General features: G+C 51.0%; 1 protein-coding gene and 2 non-coding genes across 5 annotated transcripts; 2 read left to right on the top strand and 1 right to left on the bottom strand.

Annotated features, from left to right (window-relative positions):
• Positions 1-1,309: 1,309 nt before the first annotated feature.
• SIRT4 (sirtuin 4) lies at positions 1,310-14,450 on the bottom strand. 3 transcript variants are annotated; one of them, XM_055147165.1, is made up of 5 exons: positions 14,371-14,450; positions 7,025-7,522; positions 3,417-3,711; positions 3,097-3,306; positions 1,310-1,713 (listed from the first exon to the last, which is right to left on the bottom strand). In XM_055147165.1, the coding sequence occupies exons 1-4, from the start codon at positions 14,376-14,378 to the stop codon at positions 3,154-3,156; spliced, it is 954 nt and encodes a 317-aa protein (XP_055003140.1). In that variant the 5' UTR covers positions 14,379-14,450; the 3' UTR covers positions 1,310-1,713; positions 3,097-3,153. The 3 variants fall into 3 exon arrangements, with proteins under 3 accessions (XP_055003140.1, XP_004611277.1, XP_055003141.1); XM_004611220.2 differs by lacking the exon at positions 14,371-14,450 and adding an exon at positions 9,647-9,761; XM_055147166.1 differs by lacking the exon at positions 1,310-1,713 and having other exon boundaries at positions 3,103-3,306; positions 3,466-3,711.
• Positions 14,044-14,184, top strand: LOC129398952 (U4 spliceosomal RNA). The gene has a single exon (XR_008626813.1). It is a non-coding gene; the product is annotated as a U4 spliceosomal RNA (small nuclear RNA).
• A 291-nt stretch (positions 14,451-14,741) lies between the features above and the next one.
• LOC129398951 (U4 spliceosomal RNA) lies at positions 14,742-14,882 on the top strand. The gene has a single exon (XR_008626812.1). It is a non-coding gene; the product is annotated as a U4 spliceosomal RNA (small nuclear RNA).
• Positions 14,883-20,678: the final 5,796 nt, after the last annotated feature.

Genomic DNA, 20,678 nt, shown 5'->3' with positions numbered 1-20,678 from the left:
TGAGCATCGTGTGGGAAGTCCTCTCATCACCACCACCAACCCCCCGCCCCGAAAAAAGAGGATGTGGAGGCACAGGATCAAGCTCAGTGGAAATGTATGAGGTTTTGAATGTATGAGGCCCTGGGCTCAGTCCACACACCCCAATCAAAAAGTACTAGGACCCCTGTGTTCCTTGGTCTGGTCCTGGCTTTGAAACTGCAGTGGCTGTACTGTAGGTGAGTTGTTTTTTTTTTTTTCGGTGAGTTTTTTTAAATCTTGGGAGTAGGAGTAGGATTTGGGAGAAAGAAACATGAGGCCCTATCCAGCTGTGCTCAGGAGCCATTCATGGTTCTGTGCTCAAAGAGGAACATACACTGTGCCAGGGATCAAACCGGGGTCAGCCACATGCACAGCAAACACCTCGACCACTGCACTGTCTCTCTGACCCCTGAGGTAAGATGTGATCTTGGTCTCATCAAAAATAGAAGGGGTGAGATGGAGCAATTGTACATTGGGTAGGGCGTTTGCTTTGCACACGGCCAACCCGGGTTCAAATCCCAGCATCCCATATGGTCCCCTGAGCACCGCCAGGAGTGATTCCTGAGTGCAGAGCCCGGAGTAACCCCAGAACATCGCTGGTGTGATGCAAAAAGCCAAAAAAAAAAAATAGAGAATGGCTTGATATTTACAAGATCCCTATTGGACTATAATTATGGTAATGACTTTGGGTACTTGAGCAAAATCTAATTCAAAGCCCTTTAGGATCTGTGCCTGAAAAAAAAAAGTCAAAAAGTCAGAATGTGACTTACAGCTGGCTACTGTTTCAGAGTTAAGGACTGAGCAAAATGCACAGCAAAGTAGGTGAAAAGAACTTGTGTTTCAAGATCTTGGACGATCCCTGTTCACTGAAATCTGCTTCCTAGGCAGCGGCGGGATGAGCTCGGAATTGCTTGTCCTGGTTTTAGACAAAAGACGCCCCGGAATAGGATGGGATTCTCCTCTCTGCTTCACTTTCTGATCAGATTGTGCAGGAAGCTCTCTAGCCTGGGACAGTGATTCTTTCTGCTGAAGAAGGAATCCAACGAGCCTTGCTGCTTCTCTCAGCAGAAACAAATCAATTTAAGAACCCCCCTGGGGGATTCAGTTTCCTCTCTACAGACCGGGTTCCAGGCAGGTATCTCATTCCGTCAGCTGAAATGAAGCAGAACTCCTCAGAGAACCGTGTCATCAAGCTCCGCTCTCTCTGAACTGGCTGCAGAGAGAACATAAACAACACAGCCCACCTTTCTAGTAGGCAAGTAGGAAACAATTCTTTTATTCCTTGGGCAATTAAAAAAATAAAAGTCATCCTTAGTGCTCATCTTATCAGCAGCATCAAAATGGTCCAGTTAGACCCCGAGCCCTTTGCAACTGTAAATTGATTCGACTTCCTTCTCCCCTCCCGCCCTGCCTCCCCAGCCTTTCAGGAGACTCTCAGGTTAGCACTCCAGAGAGTATTCTGGCATGGGTTTCCTGGGCCTTTTCTTCGACCTGGTGAGATAAAGAGGAAATAAAAGCAGTTTCCTGTCCAGAGGAACTGCTGCTTTGAAAAACCCTTTCTCGGGGAGTAGCAGATTTCATCAGCCTGAGGATCTGAACTCAGGGCCGGCACGGGAGAGAGGGTAGTTCACCGCCCTGAGCAGGCGGTGCTCCGTGAGCTTCCATTAGAGGCGAACAGGAGGAATCCGGAGGGATCTGGAAGCAAATGAAACAAGGCTCTGGAAGTGTCAGCCTCAAGTGGAGTGGGGCAGACGCACCCCCAGCCCCCTCAACATTGAGCTCATTTAAAGGTGCTCAGGACCGGAGTGATAGTACATCGGGTAGGGCATATCCCTCGCACGTGACCAACCCGGGTTCAATCCCTGGCATCCCATATGGTCCCCCAAGCACTGCCAGGAGTAATTCCTGAGTGCAGAACCAGGAGTAACCCCTGGGCATTGCTGGGTGTGACCCAAAAGACAAAAAAGGGAAAAAAAGATGCTCACTAAATATTGTTATGTGATAGTAGGGTGTGATGGAACGCCATGAGTGTGTTCAGAGCCCTAGCTTTACACACTGCTGGTCCGGTTTCCACACCCAGCACCAAGTCCGTGAAGTCCCAAACCCTGAACACTGAGCTGGGAATAAGCCCTGAGCAACACATGTGACCCTCTCCCTGCCCCCTAAGACCCACAGAAGATCCCAAAACGGTCAGTTTGATCTTATTTGTTTTTTTGGGTCGCCACAACCAGCTGTGCTCAGGGCTTATTCCTGGCTCTGGGCTTAGGGGTCACTCCTGGGGGTGCTTGGGATGCTGTATTTGGTGCCAAGGGATCAAAATAGGCTCAGCTGCAAGGTTGAAAGGCAAGTAAGTGCCTTCACCCGCTGTACTATCGGTGATAGTACAGGCCCTTGATTAAATTTTTGTAAAGAGTAAGATTTAAACCAGAATTGTTTTATTGAGGTATAACATATTCATCTTAGGAATGCAACATGATGACTCAATGATTCACTCTATACCTGAATCTAATAATGCAGATCAGTTTCTTTGTTTCATTTTGGGGCCACACCCAGCTGTGTTTAGGGATCACTCCTGACAGGACTCGGCACTGCAGGGGGTGCTGGGAATCGAACCCGGGTCACCTACAAGCCTTATACCCGCTGTACTATCTCTCCAGCTTTATATTTTTTTTAATTAATTAAAGGTCTGGGGATGTGGCGCTGTTACAGCACTTGCTTTGTGTGTCTGAGACCCTGGTTTGATCCCCTGTACCTATGGGCACCACCCGTCTAGCCACTGTCACCACCAGGAGTGGCCCTGTCCCACCCGAAAAAAATAAAAGCATTTTCAGATTTGGTCAGTGTGCCCCACTCCACCCCATCAACTGGAAACCAGGACATGGGAGGAGAGAGACAGCAGTCAGGGCGCTTGCCTTGCACGTGGCTGACCTAGGTTCAATCCCCGGCCGGCCTCCTGGATGGTCCCCGGAGCCCCACCGGGAGTGACCTCCGAGTATCACCAGGTGTGGCCCCCAGGCGAAGAACCAAAAGGGAAAGAAGATGCGGGACGCGCTCTGCCAGGGCAGCAAGGGCAGGTACCTGGAGCGGCGGCGGGCAGGGCGGGCCCGTCGGGGGCGCAGGAGCAAGTGGCCGCGGTCAGCGCGCGTCGATCAGGGGCAGCAGCTCCCCGCAGCGGGAGTCCAGCTTCAGGCAGGCCAGCGCATCCGACCGCGTGGGCCCGATGTTCAGGATGGCGATGGGGAGCTTGTGCTCCCGGGCAGTGAGGATGAACCTGTACCCAGAGTACACCTGCCCGAGCAGGAGACGCTGGTCAGCTGGTGCTCTGGGGGCGCCCAGCGCGAGCCCCCTGGGAGGAGCACCCCCCTACTACCTCTCCCTGCCACTCCCGCCCGGGGTACCTGCAGGGACGAGCCCACCACCAGCAGCGAGTCGGCCTCTCTCACGCGCCTGTGCACGAAGTCCACCGTGTCCCGCTGCACCGTGTCCCCGAAGAACACCACGTCCGGCTTCAGGGGCCCCCCGCACCGCGCGCACGGCGCCACCCGGAAGCGCCGCACCTGCTCCTCGGTGAGGAAGACGTCGCCGTCGGGGGCCAGGCCGTGGGCCTCGGCGCTCCAGGTGGGGTTCAGGGCCTCAAAGCGCGCCTGCAGCACCTCGCGCCTCGTCTGTTCGCCACAGGCCAGGCAGAGGACCCTGGAACCCAAGCGGGACCCCCCTCAGCCAGCTGCCGAAGTCCCCGGCCCCCTGCACCACTGTCGGCACCCCAGCTTTCCCGACACCCAGTGTTCGGCTCCAGGAGTCTCTTCCCGGGACCTCTTGAGCCGTCACCCAGTTGCTCCCCTTCCTTCTGCTCCCAGCCCTGCAGAGAATTACACCAGCTGTCCCCCCGAACCAAAGAATATATTTCAGAGGCAGGAAGAGAAAGGGCCAAGCAGGATCCCCACGATTAAGTCTCCTGTACCCCATGGCTCCCAGGGTACCACCCAAGCACAGAAAGTTTGGTCCCCAAATCTATTAAAACCATAATAATAGGGGCTGGAGCAATAGCACAGCGGGTAGGGCGTTTGCCTTGCACGCGGCTGACCCAGGTTCAATTCCCAGCATCCCATATGGTCCCCTGAGCACCGCCAGGAGTCATTCCTGAGTGCGTGAGCCAGGAATAAGCCCTGTGCATCACCGGGTGTGACCCAAAAGCAAAAAAATAAAAATAAACCACTAATCCCACCCCTGCTTCAGTTTAAAAAAAAAAAAACAAACATAATAATAGAAAAAGGGACAAAGTCCAGGCCAGAGAGTACAGCGGAGAGTACAGCACTTGCCCTGCACATTTCTGACCCAGGTTTGATTCCCGGCATCCTATATGGCCCCCTGAGCCTTGCCAAGAATGATCCCTGTCCACAGAGCCAGGCAGAAGCCCTGAGCACTGCCAGATGAGACTCAAATTGGAATAAGTGGGCTTGATCCAGTCTTGGAACCTGGGTGATGCCACAATGGAGAACCCTGGACCACTTCTGCGCATGTCTGAATGTTCATCTGAAAAACTGCTGTATTGGGGGTACTAGGGATGTGGCTCAGTGGTACAGCACTTGCCCCGTACGTAAGGCCCTGGGTTCGACCTCCAGTACAGAAAGAAAGGAAAACATTGGGCTCTTGGCCCACAGCCATCATTCCCTCTCACTCCCTGACACACTAGTCTGAGTCCTTCAGACTGACCTCCCTGAGTCACTCGCTCTAATCCTGTCTAGCCCTCCTCAACTGCTATTTTTATCATATTGTTCTCTTGCTCAGAAACCACTAATGATTATTTAGGTCACAGCAGACTCAAACTGCACGACCTGGTTTTCAGATGCTTCCAGTGCTCTGGGTCTAACCTTTTCCAGGCTGGCTTCCTTCTAGTCGCCTCAAAGAAGACTCCTGGAACCGGTAGGTTCCCTGCAGTGCACCCTCTTTTCCCCACTCTGCCCGGTCACACCCAAGCCCGTCTCAAGCTCTGTCTTGACGAAAAGTTTTTTTTGGGGGGGCTAGGGCTGGGGTTCAGTGATAGAGTGCATTCCTCTGAGTCACGCCCGAGTCCCATCCCTGGGACCACCCCCACAGAAAGCAGAAACAGCCAGGGTGAGAAGACAGTCCAGGGGCTACTGCTCTTGCTTTGCACGCAGCCAACTCTGGTTCGATCCCCGGCACTGCATACGGTGCTCTGAGCACCACCGGTCGTGAGGTAGGAGCATTGGGCTAGGAGTAACTGCTGGGTATACGCGCCACCAAAAGGAAAAAGGGCTCAAGAGACAGCTTAAGTTGGCTGAGCCTCTCACACCGCAGTGGACCCCTAAGCACTGCTGGAGCGACCCCCAGGATGAAGTGGGGAAGGGCCACAGCGGACAGGTGTTCATTCTGTCACAGTGCAGCTGACCGTTTCCAACGCACTCGCAGATAGGCCGTGCCGCGCTGCACCGTGTCTGCACAGCTACTCCCCGGGACGCTCTAGCAACCCAGCACACCCGCTGCCAGTACCCTGCGCCTCTCGGGCTCCCTCGTGCAAGGCATGTGCTCCGGAGCCACTGGGGTGATGAGTAAAGGCCAGCTAAGCCGGGCTCACTCCTGAGTGCAGGAGCAGCCCCCGAGAACAGCCTGGCCCCCAAAGTAGGAACCCCAGCCCTTCAGGTTACTTCCCTGACTCCCCCACCTCCCGCCCTGTTTATCTTTTTTGTTTGGGAGCCACACCCAGCTGTGCTCAGGGTTTGCTCCCGGCTCTACACTCAGGGATCACTCCTGGCGGGCTCAGGGGACCAGAAGTGGTGCCAGGGACCGAACCTGAGTCGGCCACATGCAAGGCAAGCACCTTACCCATGTACTATCGGGCCCCACTGTTTGTCTTCGTTTTTTTGTTTTGTTTTGTTTTGTTCTGCTTTTTGGGTCACACCCGGTGATGCACAGGGGTTACTCCTGGCTCTGCACTCAGGAATTACTCCTGGTGGTGCTCAAGGAACCATATGGGATGCTGGGAATCGAACCTGGGTTGGCTGCGTGCAAGGCAAACGCCCTACCCGCTGTGCTATCACTCCAGCCCCCCAGTCTTTGTCTTCTGAGACTCTTCTTGACCCTAATGAGAATTAGAGTCGGTATTAAGGAGCCCATTTCCTCCCAAGAGTGTCCTTCAACCCTAAGGGATAGGAGTTGGTGGCTAAACACCCAATCTTCCTTGATGCTTAAGTGGCACAACCCCAAGGCAAGCTCTTCAGATTGCCCAGGGGAGCTCAGGATTGAGTCCTAGCTATCCAAAGCAGTGAGCACCTTATGAACATCACCTTCCCGGGTGTTCAGCCCATCCCCATTTTCCCTTCCCTACTCCCTCACTCAGTCTACTGGGATGCATCCACCAAAAAGGGGGGAAAAATACTGGATCCTGAACCCTTTTCTCAAGCCCAACGAAGACCATAGCCAGTGTGTGTGTGTGTGTGTGTGTGTGAGACCATAGCCAGTCTTGCACTTCCAGTTGTGTGTGTGTGTGTGTGTGAAAGAGAGAGAGACCATAGCCAGTCCCGCTTCCGGTGTGTGTGTGTGTGTGTGTGTGTGTGTGTGTGTGTGTGTGTGTGAGAGAGAGAGAGAGAGAGAGAGAGAGACCATAGCCAGTCCTGCACTTCTGATGTGTGTGTGTGTGTGTGTGTGTGAGAGAGAGAGAGAGAGAGAGAGAGAGAGAGAGAGAGAGAGACCATAGCCAGTCCCACTTCCGGTATGTGTGTGTGTGTGAGAGAGAGAACATAGCCAGTCCCGCACTTCCGGTGTGTGTGTGTGTGTGTGTGAGACCATAGCCAGTCCTGCACTTCCTGTGTGTGTGTGTTGTGTGACCATAGCCAGTCCTGCACTTCCGGTGTTTGTGTGTATGTGTGTGTTGTGTAACCATAGCCAGTCTTATACTTCGGGGTGTGTGTGTGTGTGTGTGTGTGTGTGTGTGTGCGCGCGCGCGTGCGCGCACGCGTGTGCGCAGACAGCTCGGCCCAGCCTGCACCTGTGCATGCATCCATGGAGCTCCGTCAGGCGCTGAGTTCCCGCCTTGGTGTGCAAGGCGTCCACATTCTGGGTCACCAACCAGTACAGCTTCCCAAGTCGCTCCCACTGGCTCAGCGCCCGGTGCGCGGGGTTCGGCTGGTGGGAGGAGAACTGAGGCCAGCCCACAAAGTTCCTCGCCCAGTACCGCTGGCGGATGGGTGCGCTCCGGATGAAATCCCGGTGCTCGATGGGCCGCCGGTCGGTGCGGGCGTAGAGGCCCACCTTTTCCGACCTGTAGTCCGGGATCCCCGACTCCGTGGAGACCCCCGCCCCGGTCATCACGAGGAGTCTCTTGGAAAGCGTGATGAAGCGCTGCAACTCTTTGACTTTCTCGGGGTCTGGAGGAGAACTGGGGGGCACAAACAGCCCGTGGGATCCGTGTGAACACTGCCGGCTGACGTGCACCAGCCAGCGGCCGCGTGGGGTTCTCAGAGTCGGCACAAAACTCATGGTCATCCTAGGGAGAGATAGAGCTCGTAAGGGGGCCAGAGCGATAGCACAGCGGGGAGGGCGTTTGCCTTGAACGCAGCTGACCCAGGTTCGATTCCCAGCATCCCATAGGGTCCCCGAGCACCGCCGGGAGTAATTCCTGAGTGCAGAGCCAGGAGTGACCCCTGTGCCTCGCCGGGTGCCTTTCAGCCATGCTGCCCCTCCTTCCATCCTAGCGCTGCACAGCTCAGCAGGACAGTTTGGTCACCAATCAATTGCAGGGGTGGGAGATAGAACTCAGTGTACAATACGTGATTCCTGTGTTTGAGACCCAGGACTAATCCCAGGCACAAACACACTCACCCAGATAAATTCCCACCCAAAAGAAAAATGTGGAGGGGATTTTCAGATTTGAAGCCTAACAGCGGGAATATGTGGGCCTTGTATTTTATTGGAGGTGGGTTTTGAGGCATACCCAGTGGTGCCCAGGTGCTATTCCCCGCTCTGTGTCACTCCTGGCAGTGCCAAAGGGACCATGTAGTACCAGGGATCAAACCCAGGTCTATGCCAGTATCTTTTAAATCTCTCTCTTTTTTTTGGCTTTTTGGGTCACACCCAGAGATGCTCAGGGGTTACTCCTGGCTCTGCACTCAGGAATTACCCCTGGCGGTGCTTGGGGGACATATGGGATGCTGGGCATCGAACCCACCTGGGTCGGCTATGTGCAAGGCAAACGCCCTGCCTGCTGTGCTATTGCTCCAGCCCCTCCTTTAAAACTCTTAACCAGCTCTTTATTCCATCAATGACTACATCTAAACTGTCCCTAGAAAGCGATAGCACAGCGGGTAGGGCGTTTGCCTTGCACGCGGCCGACCCGGATTCGATCCCCGGCATCCCATATGGTCCCCCAAGCACTGCCAGGAGTAATTCCTGAGTGCAAAGCCAGGAGTAACCCCTGAGCATCGCTGGGTGTGACCCAAAAAGCAAAAAATAAAAAAATAAAAAATAAACTGTCCCTAGAAGATGAATATGTTTATGTTTTTATTTAATACACTCTCGGAGGGACTGTGAGTTTCATATATCTACTCTGGAGCGAGGATAGTACAGCCGGCAGGGCGCTTGCCTTGCACACAGCTGACCCAGGTTTGATCCCTGGCGTCCCATATGGCTGCCTGAGCCTGCCAGGAGTGATCCCTGAGCACAGACCCCCCCCCCCAAAAAAAAAAAAAGAAAAGAAAAACTTAAACCAGCATATCTTCAGCCAGAGACATAATACCAGAGGGTAGGACACCTGCCCAGCGTGTGGTTGACGAGGTTTGACCCCCAGCACCCTGAATAATTCCCTGAGCCCTGCCAGGAGTAAGTCCTGAGCAGCCAGGTGCGGAACAAAAATAAAACCCAGGGGCTGGAGCGATAGCACAGCGGGTAGGGCGTTTGCCTTGCATGTAGCCGACCCTGGTTCTATTCCCAGCATCCCATGTGGTCCCCTGAACACCGCCAGGGGTGATTCCTGAGTGCATGAGCCAGGAGTGACCCCTGTGCATCGCCAGGTGTGACCCAAAAAAGCAAAAAAAAAAAAAACCCAAAAACTAATCATATCTTAAATTCTTCATAAGCATGTTTGAAGTGTGACATTGAAGAATTTGTTTCTTAGACTTTTCAGGCCTTCCAAAATGTTTGCCATGTAATTAAGCACACACTGAAAAAAAATTTTTTATTTCCTCCATATTCTCTTAGCTGACCCTCCCTTACAAACGCTGCCTCTTGGGCAGGGCAAAGAGCACCAAGACCTGATGAGACGAGACGTTCTACTCTGCGCGTCCGCCTCTCTAGATGCGAAAACAAGGCTGTCATAGCACTTGATATAACGCAGAAAGTCTCGAGGGAACACGATGTTGTGCTTGGCTTTGCGGATCGAGGTTGGGGACCCCTGATTTCTCCTTGACATTCCACAGCAGCACGTGAGCAGCAAGACAAATAACACTGTCCGGATTCCTGAAACCAAAGGACTCTGCAAACGCTGCAGCAAACAAGCTCTGTTGAAACAGCTGCTCCCTGGCTGGTCTCACGAAAGGGCAACGAGGAGACACGAAATCCCTTGGGAGCAATCCCCAACTTCTAGAAATCTGCAACCCCCATAGAACACACTTACCTTGCACTGTTTAAGGGACACTTCACGCCGGACAGGGAGACTGACTAGGCTACAATTGCATTTTGGGAGTTGTAGTTCGGGAAACGAATATGCAGCAGGGGGGAACTACAGATCCCACAGTCCTCCAGTGCCAGCGCGAGGGAGCCGGGTTATCCGATAGTGCCCCCTTTCTCTCATTCTCAAGTTTTGGGTTTGCAAAGTGCTCTCGGGGAAACAAATAAATCCGCTTTTTTTTTTTTTTTGCGAGAGAAGTGCTTGGATTATGCTCCAGTTAGACAGCACTAATTTAGAAATTCACTGTCTCAATATAGAGCTTAAAAAAAAAAAAAGAGTTTTTGCTGGAGAGATGTTACAGTGGGTTGGGCTTTTGCTTCGCACGCAGCCAACCTGGGTTCGACCCCTCGCATTCCATCGGGTCTCACAAGCTCACCAGGAGTAATTCCTGAATGCAGGGTCAGGAGTAACCCCTGAGCACCGCTTGGTGTGGCCCCAAAATAAATAAAAATTGTTTAAGAGCTTTTCCATTCACAGAGATGTAATTAAATTCCATATATATGTACACATTCTTATTTAGTTCTTTTTAAAAAAATTATTATTGGGGGCTGGAGCAATAGCACAGCGGGTAGGGCGTTTGCCTTGCAAACAGCCGACCCGGGTTCGAATCCCAGCATCCCATATGGTCCCCTAGCACCGCCAGGGGTAATTCCTGAGTGCAGAGCCAGGAGTAACCCCTGTGCATCGCCGGGTGTGATCCAAAAAGAAAAAGAAAAAAGGAAAAAACAACTCCAATACTCGGGCCTGGAGTGATAGCACAACGGGGAGGGCGTATGCCTTGCACGCGGCCAACCCGGGTTCGAATCCCAGCATCCCATATGGTCCCCAGAGCACCGCCAGGAGTAATTCCTGAGTGCATGAGCCAGGAGTGACCCCTGAGCATCGCTGGGTGTGACCCCCCCCCAAAAAAAAAAAAGCAAAAAAAAAAACTTCCAATACTCAGATTTCATTCCTGAAGCTGCTAACTTCAGTGGCCAGGAGAGATGCCTGTGAATTGGGTCCCTTTGTAAACTCAGTTCTTTCTTTCTTTCTTTCTTTCTTTCTTTCTTTCTTTCTTTCTTTCTTTCTTTCTTTCTTTCTTTCTTTCTTTCTTTCTTTCTTTCTTTCTTTCTTTCTTTCTTTCTTTTTGTTTCATTTTGGGTCACACCCGCGATGCTCAGGGGTTACTCCTGGTTTTGCACTCAGGAATCATTCCTGGCAGTGCTTGGGAGACCCTATGGGATGCTGCGAATCAAACCCGGGTTGGCCTCATGCAAGGCAAACGCCCTCCCCGCTGTGCTATCGCTCCAGCCCGTCTCAGTTGTTTCTAATGTGAGAACAGCTATTTTCTAACATTGCCTAAATGAGACATCGATTTATGGCCGAGAACCTAATCAGGTTCTGAATGTAGCTCAGCAGTAGAGCGTCACGGGCACATCTGAGGTCCTGGATTTGATCCCTTTGCCACCTAAAAAAAAAAAAAAAAGATGGGGGACGGGGACTGGAGAGGTATTCAGAAGGCAGGGTGCTTTATCTTTCATGCAGCCAACCAGGTTTGAGCCCCAGCACCCCATAAAGACCTCCAAGCACTTCCAGGAGTGATCCCAGAGCCAGAAGCCAACCCTGAGCACTACTGTGTGTGACCCCAAAACAAAACATTTCAAATTCAGGTTCAAAGAGCTAGTAGAAGAGGTACGCTGGGACTGGAGCGATAGTACAGCAGGTAGGGCATTTGCCTTGCACGCGGCCGACCCGGGTTCAATTTCCAGCATCCCATAGGGTCCCCCGAGCACCGCCAGGAGTGATTCCTGAGTGCAGAGCCAGGAGTAAGCCGTGAGTAAACCCAAAAAGCCAAAAAAAAAAAAAGAGGTACGTGGCCGAGCACATGTGTCGCCTGCATCTCCCCTCTTGAGATGTGTTCTTTCATGCTTTCGTACTTCTGTGTCTAAAGCTCAGTTATGTGTAGGGGTTTCCTCCACCCTTGGAGAAGCCCGTGTTCTCCCTTGAGCGTGTTATTCTTACTATTTCTCTCTCCCACTTATCCCTTCCTCCCTCCCTCAGAAACCTCTGAATAAAATCTATTTACTTAAAAAAAAAAAAAAGCGGTACGGTGTTTTGTAGCCAACCCAGGTTCTATCCCAGGGACCACCACGGCCACTCATGAACTGGCATCTGAGGACAAAGTCAGGAGTAGGTTCTGAGCACTCTGATTGTGTCCCAAAATCCAAAAGATCAAAAATTTTTCTTTTAACTCAAGGGTCCATGGCTGCGCACATGCGTAGTATGCTAGAAGCCAGGGTTTGATCCTCAGGCACCACATGGTCCCCAAATCACCTCCTGTTTAGTCCCTCCCCTCAAATAATAATTTCAAATGTATACTACTCCTATAGTATACAAATGTATACAATGTATACAAATGTAGCCTGGCACACTCCCCGTGGCATATTCATACCCCAAATACAGTAACAGATATATATATTCCACTAAGAGAGCCGGCAAGCTACTGAGAGTATCTGGCAACAGAGCCTGGTAAGGCAGGTAATAAGCTGGTGGCGTATTCGATATGCCAAAAACAGTAATGATAGGTGTCATTCCCCTGACCCTGAAAGAGCCTCCCATCGTTGGGAAAGAAGAGTAAGGAGAGGCTGCTAAAATCTCAGGGCTGTGGGGGCTGGAGTGATAGCATAGCGGGTAGGGCGTTTGCCTTGCACGCGGCCGACCCGGGTTCAAATCCCAGCATCCCATATGGTCCCCTGAGCACCGTCAGGAGTAATTCCTGAGTGCAGAGCCAGGAGTAACCCCTGTGCATCGCCAGGTGTGACCCAAAAACCAAAATAAATAAATAAAATAAAATAAAATCTCAGGGCTGAGTGTAATAGAGACATTACTGGTGCCCGCTCGAGTAAATCAAAGAACAACAGGATGACAGTGATACAGTGATACTTCTCCAGTTCTTTGAGTGAAATTAGCATCATTAATGGAGCCTGGTGGGAAATACAGGACACTATGGTTTAAGTCCCAAAAAAATAAGTTGTTTTTATTTGTTACCTATAAAATGGAAAATTCGGGAGTGCATAAGAAGAGATGATGAAGCATGCTTTCCTTGAAAGTCTGGAGAGATAGGTCACAGGGGGGTAAGGTGCTTGCCTTGCACATGGCGGCCAAGGTTTGATCCCCAGCACCCCATATCTCCCCCAAACACACGGGGAGTGATTCCTGAGCACAGAGCCAGGAGTAACCCTTGAGGGTCACTAGGCCTGGCTCCAAAACAAAACAACAATAAAAAGTAGCATAGAGCAGACCCGGGAAAGGAAAGAGAATGTTTAATGGCTACAAAGTTTCAGTTTAGGAATCTAAGTTGGTTCTGGATTTAGAGAGAAGGAAAGTTACAATGTTTTTATTTTTGTTTTGGTTTTGCCCAGGGTTTAGGGATCACTCCAGATGGGCCTTCGAGGAAAGTAGTTGAAGATGGAGGGCTGAGGAGGGTGGGGCGGGTGTCAAATTCTGGAATACTGTCTCTCAGGCCCCGTGTGTGTGTGTGTGTGTGTGTGTATGTATATGTAAATATGTATATATACACAACATATACATAGCATATATACATATGTGTGCATATATGTATGCATAATGCATATATATGTTATACATATATGTGTATATATTATATATATGTTTCATGTGATATATATCACATTAAAAAAAAAAACTAGTACAATGTTTTAAAAGGGGAGGGGTGAGGCCAGCAGCGGCTAGGGCCCTTGCCTTGCACGTGCCCGCCCCGGTTTCAATCCCCAGCACCCCATAAGGGCCCCCGAATCCATCAGTAGTGATTCCTGGAATAAACTGACGGTGCGACCCAAAAAACTAAATGACGGGGGTACAGGATAATGACTTAAAGGACTGGAGCACAGGCTTTGCATGCGGGAGCCCTAGGTTCGATCCCTGGTACTGCACGGACCACATCACGCCCCCCCCCCCCCCGCCGCCCCAAGCAAATAGCTCCGAAACACTGTAGGGTGCGACTCGAAAGCCAAAATAAAGCCAAACTGAACTGTTGAAGAGACAAGTGCTTGGCGATCCAGGGAGTCCAGCGCACCGTCCAACCCCCTTTCTCCGCCCAACTCATTCTCCGAGCTATTAGCATTGCCTCCCATGATGCCCCGCTTCATCCTCAACCAAACGCGGCGCACTGAAAGCCGACAGTTGAGTCGTCGGAAACGTCCCGCACCTCCCGCCGAAGTCGCGGTATGATTTTATCATCTCTAATCAAGCAAGGGTCGAGGGTTTGTCGCGCGCACGCAAACACGCCTTTCTGTAATAGGAGCCTCGCTCACTGGGAATGATGCGCAGGGGGTAGGTTCGGTAGCTTTGCGCAGTGGCAGTATCGTAGCCAATGAGGTTTATCCGAGGCGCGATTATTGCTAATTGAAAACTTTTCCCAATACCCCGCCGTGACGACTTGAAATATAGTCGGCATTGGCAATTTTTGACAGTCTCTACGGAGACTGAATAATTCTGTCTTGAAAAAAAAAGCTATTCTTAATACTAGCTAAGATTACTGTAGCACTTCCTGTGGCATTTGCTTTGTGTCTCGTGAATACGTGCTGGATGTCAGTCTTATTTCAGCAGTATTTGCTACCCGGATTAAGAACTCTAAAGTTTACACTATTTTCATTTTTGCCGTCTCTTACCTGACCATTTTTGCATTTCTCCACGGTTATTTACAGCTGCTCCTCTTCCCGTTCCGTGATTTTTTTACACGTTCCGGTTTACCCCCGCCGCTCAGTGACTTTAAATAGGAAGCGCAACGAGCTCGTCTGTGACGTCATGATGATTTGCATGCGATTCCCCAGCATCCCCAGCGAATGTCCTCCCGCGGGTCCAAAATCTCCGTGTTGGACACAAGTTGATCAATAACGACACATCTCTGGTACAGAGGGGCCTTGAATGTAACTGCTCGAATGAAAGGAAGCCGTATTGACGAACGTGCCAGCGGGCGCTCACCCTCACTGAAAAGGCGGTTGGCGTCGTTGGGGGAATGGGGCGTGTAGCTCAGTTCTCCAGCTTTGCGCAGTGGCAGTATCGTAGCCAATGAGGTTTATCCGAGGCGCGATTATTGCTAATTGAAAACTTTTCCCAATACCCCGCCATGACGACTTGAAATATAGTCGGCATTGGCAATTTTTGACAGTCTCTACGGAGACTGAATAATTCTGTTTAAAAAGAGAGCAATCGAAATGTGGTGTAAGTAATAAGTAGCCCTTGAGTAAAAACGTTTTTATTGTCATGCTTGCAGTGCAAGATCTCAGTTAAGTGTGTTTGCGTTCGTGTATTTTTTGGTTTTCCAAACATACCACACAGGAGTCAGCCCGATGTCTTGCGAGGGCACCTGGGAGTTGCACACAAAAGGCTTTCAGCTGCTGTGTTCTCTGCTCCCTTAAATAATTGGCTTAAAAATAATGTCCTTGCATTGTAAGCTTTGCTTGGTATTCAACATTTTTGAGGGGGCGTGGGGGTTACTTCTGGCTCTGCACTCAGGAATTACTCCTGGCGGTGCTCAGGGGACCATACGGGATGCTGGGAATTGAACCTGAGTCGGTTGTGTGCAAGGTCAAAGGCCCTACCGCTGTGCTGTGCTATTGCTCCAGTCCCCTGATGTTCAACTTGTTTTGTTTTGTTTTGTTTTTTTGGGTCACACCCAGCGATGCACAGAGGTCACTCCTGGCTCATGCACTCAGGAATCACCTCTGGCGGTGCTCAGGGGACCATATGGGATGCTGGGATTGGAACCGGGTCGGCCGAGTGCAAACACCCTACCCACTGTGCTATCGCTCCAGCACCCCCCCCCCCATGTTCAACTTTAAAAAAAAAAAAATTAACAGGTTTTTGGGCCATCCCCAGCAATGCTCAGGAACCACTATTGGTGGTGCTCAGGGGACCAGATGAGATGGTGTGAATGGAACCCTGGTAGGCAACATGTAAGACAAGCACCCTACACGTTGTACTATTGCTCTGACCCCCAATATCCAATTTTTATCTTCAGTGTTGTCCCTGCAAGTTCAGAGGACCGGGAACTAAAGCAGTAGTACAAGCTGGTATGTTTGGTACCTTGGCACCTCATGTGGTACCCAGAGCCCTGCCAGGAGTGTTTCCTGAATGAGGAGTAAGCTCTCAGCACCTTTAGTAACCTTGTGTGGCCCAAGAAACAAACAAAAATAATTGAACAAACAAAAACCCGGCCAAAGCACTAGGATAGCAGGTAGGTGCCTACCTTGCATGCGGCAGACCCGGGCTTTATCTTTGACATCCCATGGCGCTGCCAGGAGTGGTGAGTACAAAGCCTGGAGTAACCCCTGAGCATCACCAAGTACAGCCCAAAAAAACAAAACAAAATGAGTCAGAGGGATAGAATAGTGGGTAGGACATTTTTCTTGTATGAGGGCATTTACCTTGTTCCCGATTGACCCGGATTTGACCCTTAACATCTTCTATGATTCCCTGAGCACCACCAGGAGTAACCCCTGAGCATCGCTGAGTGTACCCCCAAAACGAAAAGATTAAAAAACAACAGCAACCAGAGGATCCGGGCTAAGGTGTTAGAGCACATGCTGGTATATGTGAAACACTCTGAATTCAGTCTGGCACGGAGTGCCCCAAAACCCCTTGCACGTATCCTTGAATGTGGCCTTTGTGACCTTACCCCAGCACCCTGAAGGACTGGTATTACAGGGATTGTCCCACCCACCCCCAGCTTCCCACCACCACTGGAAATAAACAGCTGGGCCCCCCCACCATGTAGGTCTAGCTGGATTTTAGGTCATCTGTCATAAAATTCTCCAGACTGGGGCAAAAGGATGTGGTTACTAAAGGAAGGTGGAACGGTTTCTAATGGTTCACAGAGGCACTAAGGGAAACCACCCCGCGGTAAATTAAACCCTGTCTTCAGACAGACCACAAATAAGTAAACCAGCAGATAAACTGGATAATTACAGATTGCTTCAGTGCAGTGAAGGAAATAAATGGAGACGTGATGGAGCCATCCAAGAGACCAACCCAGTTCCAAAAGCAACAACCGTTGAGCACTTAACTGTGCACCAGAATCTACCAGAGTGCTTACTGGGCTTTAGTTCATGTCATCCTCCCCTGTTCTCTTTCCATGTGTTAGAAATAACTGTACACAAACAAACTGCACATATTTATTTATTGATTGGTTGATTTTTGGCTTTTTGGGTCACACCCAGTGATGGCTCAGGGGCTACTCCTGGCTCTGCACTCAGGAATTACTCCTGGCGGTGCTTGGGGGACCATAGGGGATGCTGGGAATCGAACCCGGGTCGGCCGCATGCAAGGCAAATGCCCTCCCCGCTGTGCTATCGCTCCAGCCCCAAACTGCACATATTTAAATCACACCATTGGAAAAGTTCCAAAACTTGTATACCTATAAAGCCCATCGTCTGCATGACACATGGTGCGGTTCCAAATCCAAAACAAAAAAGAAAGAGAATGCCAAGAGGCCAGAGAGAGAGAGAGACAGAGACAGAGATAGAGACAGAGAGCGAGAGAGAGGGAGCACGAACGAGCTGGAGCATAAGTGCAGCATGGAGAGACTCACACTTTGAACCCTGACCCACGAAAGCCCTGGGTGGAGACTCCAGATCCCATTAGCTTTCTTTCCTTTCTCACGTAGTTTTGTTTGTTGCGGGGCCACACCCTGTGGTGCTCAGGGGTTACTTCTGGCAGTGCTCGGGGAACCACAGGGACGCCAGGGATTGAACCCGGGTCTGGCGCTTGCCAGGCGAATGCCCAACCTGCTGTACTATCACTCCAGTCCCTCTCTTAGCTTTCTTTTTGTCTTGTTTCTTCCATGTTGGCGTCACTCCCTGTGGTCCTAGGGTGCTACTCTGTTTCAGCGCTTGGGAGTAGCCTCTGGTGGTACTCAGGGAATCAAGTGGTGCTAGAAATCAATCCCCCTGGTATCCCCCACTTCACCCCCCCCCACACACACACACACAGGAGGGAGGGGGAAGGAGGGGTGTTGAATGCAGGAACCCAGAGCTTCACCCCTGCCCTTAGGCCTCATCCCTATGTGCTGTCTTTTTATTTCAGTTGAGCTTCGCTGTATTTCATTTTATTTCGATTTGGGGGCCATATCCAGTGGTGCTCCTGGCTTAAAAAGGAGAGAAAATACAGCCCCAAAAAAACAAAGAGAAAAAAGAAAAGAAAAAAACTATTAGAGCATTTTTTCCCTTTTGTAAGCAATAATCTGTGGAATGAACAATTCTTGATGTAGGAACCGTTGGATACTAAAAGCCCTTTTCTTCCCATGCCCACGCCTCTGACACTTCCTGATCAGTCATCTAGATATCTAGCCCGAGGGAGAGAAATGAATGGCTCGTTTCTGGAACCTGGCGGGTTTCCTGGACTCAGGGCCTGGTCACAGGAAATCAAGAAGAGTCAGTTCCTGACTAACCAGTGTGTCAGAAGTGAGCAAAAGTGATAAAAAAAAAAAAAGAGAGAGAGAGAGATTGGTGGCTGTCGCTTTCAGGGGTCTTTCCAGAAATCCTGAGTCCTGGTGAGTTGTCCAGAGGCTGAAATTTCAAGGAGCTTTAACTATCCAGAGAAAAAGCTCAGGAGTGAATGCAAGTACATCCCCCCACCCCCCCAAAAAAAATAGCATATCCCCCCAGCTCACAGGAAGTGACACCTGGGCACAGAGGAGCCCTCAGACACTTCTGGGAGTGGCCCCAACCCCCACTTCACACACACACACACACACACACACACACACACACACACACACACACACACACACACACACCCTTAGTATGATCTGAAAATGCATGCCAACCATTTCTTCCAACCTTAGCTGGTTTGTGGAGGCGGTTATCTGGGTGTTAAACAGGCCTTAAGCAAATGAAAGGGTTTACATTTTTTTGTTGTTGTTTTTGGGCCACACCCTGCGGCACTCAGGGTTTACTCCTGGCTCTGCACTCAGGAATCACGGCTGGTGGGCTCAGGGGAACAATATGAAATGGAACCCAAGCCGGCCATGTGCAAGGCAAACAAACGCCTTACTCACTGTATGATCTCTCTGGTGCCATGGATTTTAATGTTTTTAAGTTTTGACAATTTTTACCCAACTCATTTATTTCAGTATTATTATTATGTTTTTGGCTTTTTGGGTTACACAGGTGGTGCTCAGGGGTTACTCCTGGCTCTGCACTCAGGAATTACTCCTGGCAGTGCTCAGAGGACCCTAGGGAATGCCGGGGTTTGAACCCAGATTGACCATGTGCAAGGTCGATACCCTACCTGCTGTACTATTGCTCTAGCCTCATTTTTTTTTGGGGGGGTCACACTCAGCGATGCTCAGGGGTTACTCCTGGTAACTCAGGAATTACCCCTGGCGGTGCTCAGGGGACCCTATGGTGGGATGCTGAGAATCAAACCCAGGTCGGCTGCATGCAAGGCAAATGCCCCTCATTCATATATATATATATATATATATATATATATATATATATATTTATTTATTTATTTATTTTGCTTTTTGGGTCACACCCGGCGATGCACAGGGGTTACTCCTGGCTCATGCACTCAGGAATTACCGCTGGCGGTGCTCAGGGGACCATATGGGATGCTGGGAATAGAACCCAGGTCGGCCGCATGCAAGGCAAATGCCCTACCCTCTGTGCTATCACTCCAGCCCCACCTCATTCATTTTTGTAATGAAAAAGTTTTACCCAATTAGAAGCAGTGCTGCTCCTATGAGCATCCTTAGATGCACCTTTGCCTCCCCAATAAATACTGGTTTTTGCTTTTTTTTGTTGTTGTTGTCTCGGCCACACTCATTGGTGTGTGGGATGATGGCCGGAGGGTTGGACCCACCCACCAAGCTTGCTCTCTCCAGCCCCCAAGTCACAGGGTGTTTCTGGGAGGAATTTCTCGAGGTGAGGTTCCTGCACAAAGGCCAGGCATACCAAGGGTGGCTCCAAGTTGGTGCCCAACAGTCCCCACCACGCAGATAATGGAGCTGGAGAGAATGTTGGGTCTTATGGTGTGGGTTCGTCTCGGGGGACCACAGCCCGCACAGTGCTCAGGGCTCACTCCTGCTTCCACACTCAGGGCTCACTTCTTCTTCTTCTTCTTCTTTTTTTTTTTTTTTTGCTTTTTTGGGTCACACCCAGCGATGCATGGGGTTACTCCTGGCTTTGCACTCAGGAATCACCCCTGGTGATTGCTCAGGGGACCATATGGGATGTTGGGAATCGAACCTGGGTCGGCTGCGTGCAAGGCAAATGCCCTACCCGCTGTGCTATCGCTCCAGCCCCCGCACTTGTTTTTTTTCTTTTTGGGTCATACCTGGTGATGCTCAGGGGTTACTCCTGGCTCTGCACTTAGGAATTACCCCTGGCGGTGCTCAGGGGACCATATGGGATGTTGGGAATCGAACCCGGGTCGACCGAGTGCAAGGCAAACCCTGTGCTATTGCTCCAGCCCCAGGGCTCATTTCTAGAGGTGCCCGGGATCTACCTACCCAGGGTTGGCTCCATGCAAGGCGAGCGCCTTAACCCTTGGCGTTGTGTCTCCATCCACAGGGGTCACGTGCCAGGATGTGCCTGCTCGGAGGTGCCTGCAGTGGCCAGAGGACTAGGCTGGGGAGGGAGGAGAGAGGAAGGGATCCTGGGCCCAACTCCGGCTTTGGTTTGTTCTTCAGTTCCTTTCCGGGCGGGGAGCGGAGCAGGGGCTGGCTGGGGTGAGGTCATCCTCATCCTCTCCCCCTCCACCACGGCCAGAAATATCCTTGGAGACCTCAGCTTCTCCCGCCTGCCCTGTGGCATGGAGCCAACCTCATCCCACCTTTCACCCCGTGGCTCCAGGGGCTAGAAGAACAATCTTCTTACTGTTCCAGCGACTTCGGGGCTGTCTGCAAGAGCCACTGGCTTCTCAGCCTCACAGAAACCCCAGGCCCAGGAGGGGGCGGGGGGTTCTGCTCTCC

Source organism: Sorex araneus, chromosome 9 (assembly GCF_027595985.1).
Source record: "Sorex araneus isolate mSorAra2 chromosome 9, mSorAra2.pri, whole genome shotgun sequence".
Lineage (NCBI taxonomy): Eukaryota > Metazoa > Chordata > Mammalia > Eulipotyphla > Soricidae > Sorex > Sorex araneus.
Note: the sequence above shows the minus strand (reverse complement) of the source record. Positions and strands in the feature narration are given on the sequence as shown.

Excerpts from the sequence above, each read along its gene's own strand:
- SIRT4 (XM_055147165.1), bottom strand. Across the intron at positions 3,712-7,024 it reads CTCCATGGATGCATGCACAG|GGTCCTCTGCCTGGCCTGTG; the intron begins GTGCAGGCTGGG and ends CTTGGGTTCCAG. Across the intron at positions 3,307-3,416 it reads TGGTGGGCTCGTCCCTGCAG|GTGTACTCTGGGTACAGGTT; the intron begins GTACCCCGGGCG and ends CTGCTCGGGCAG.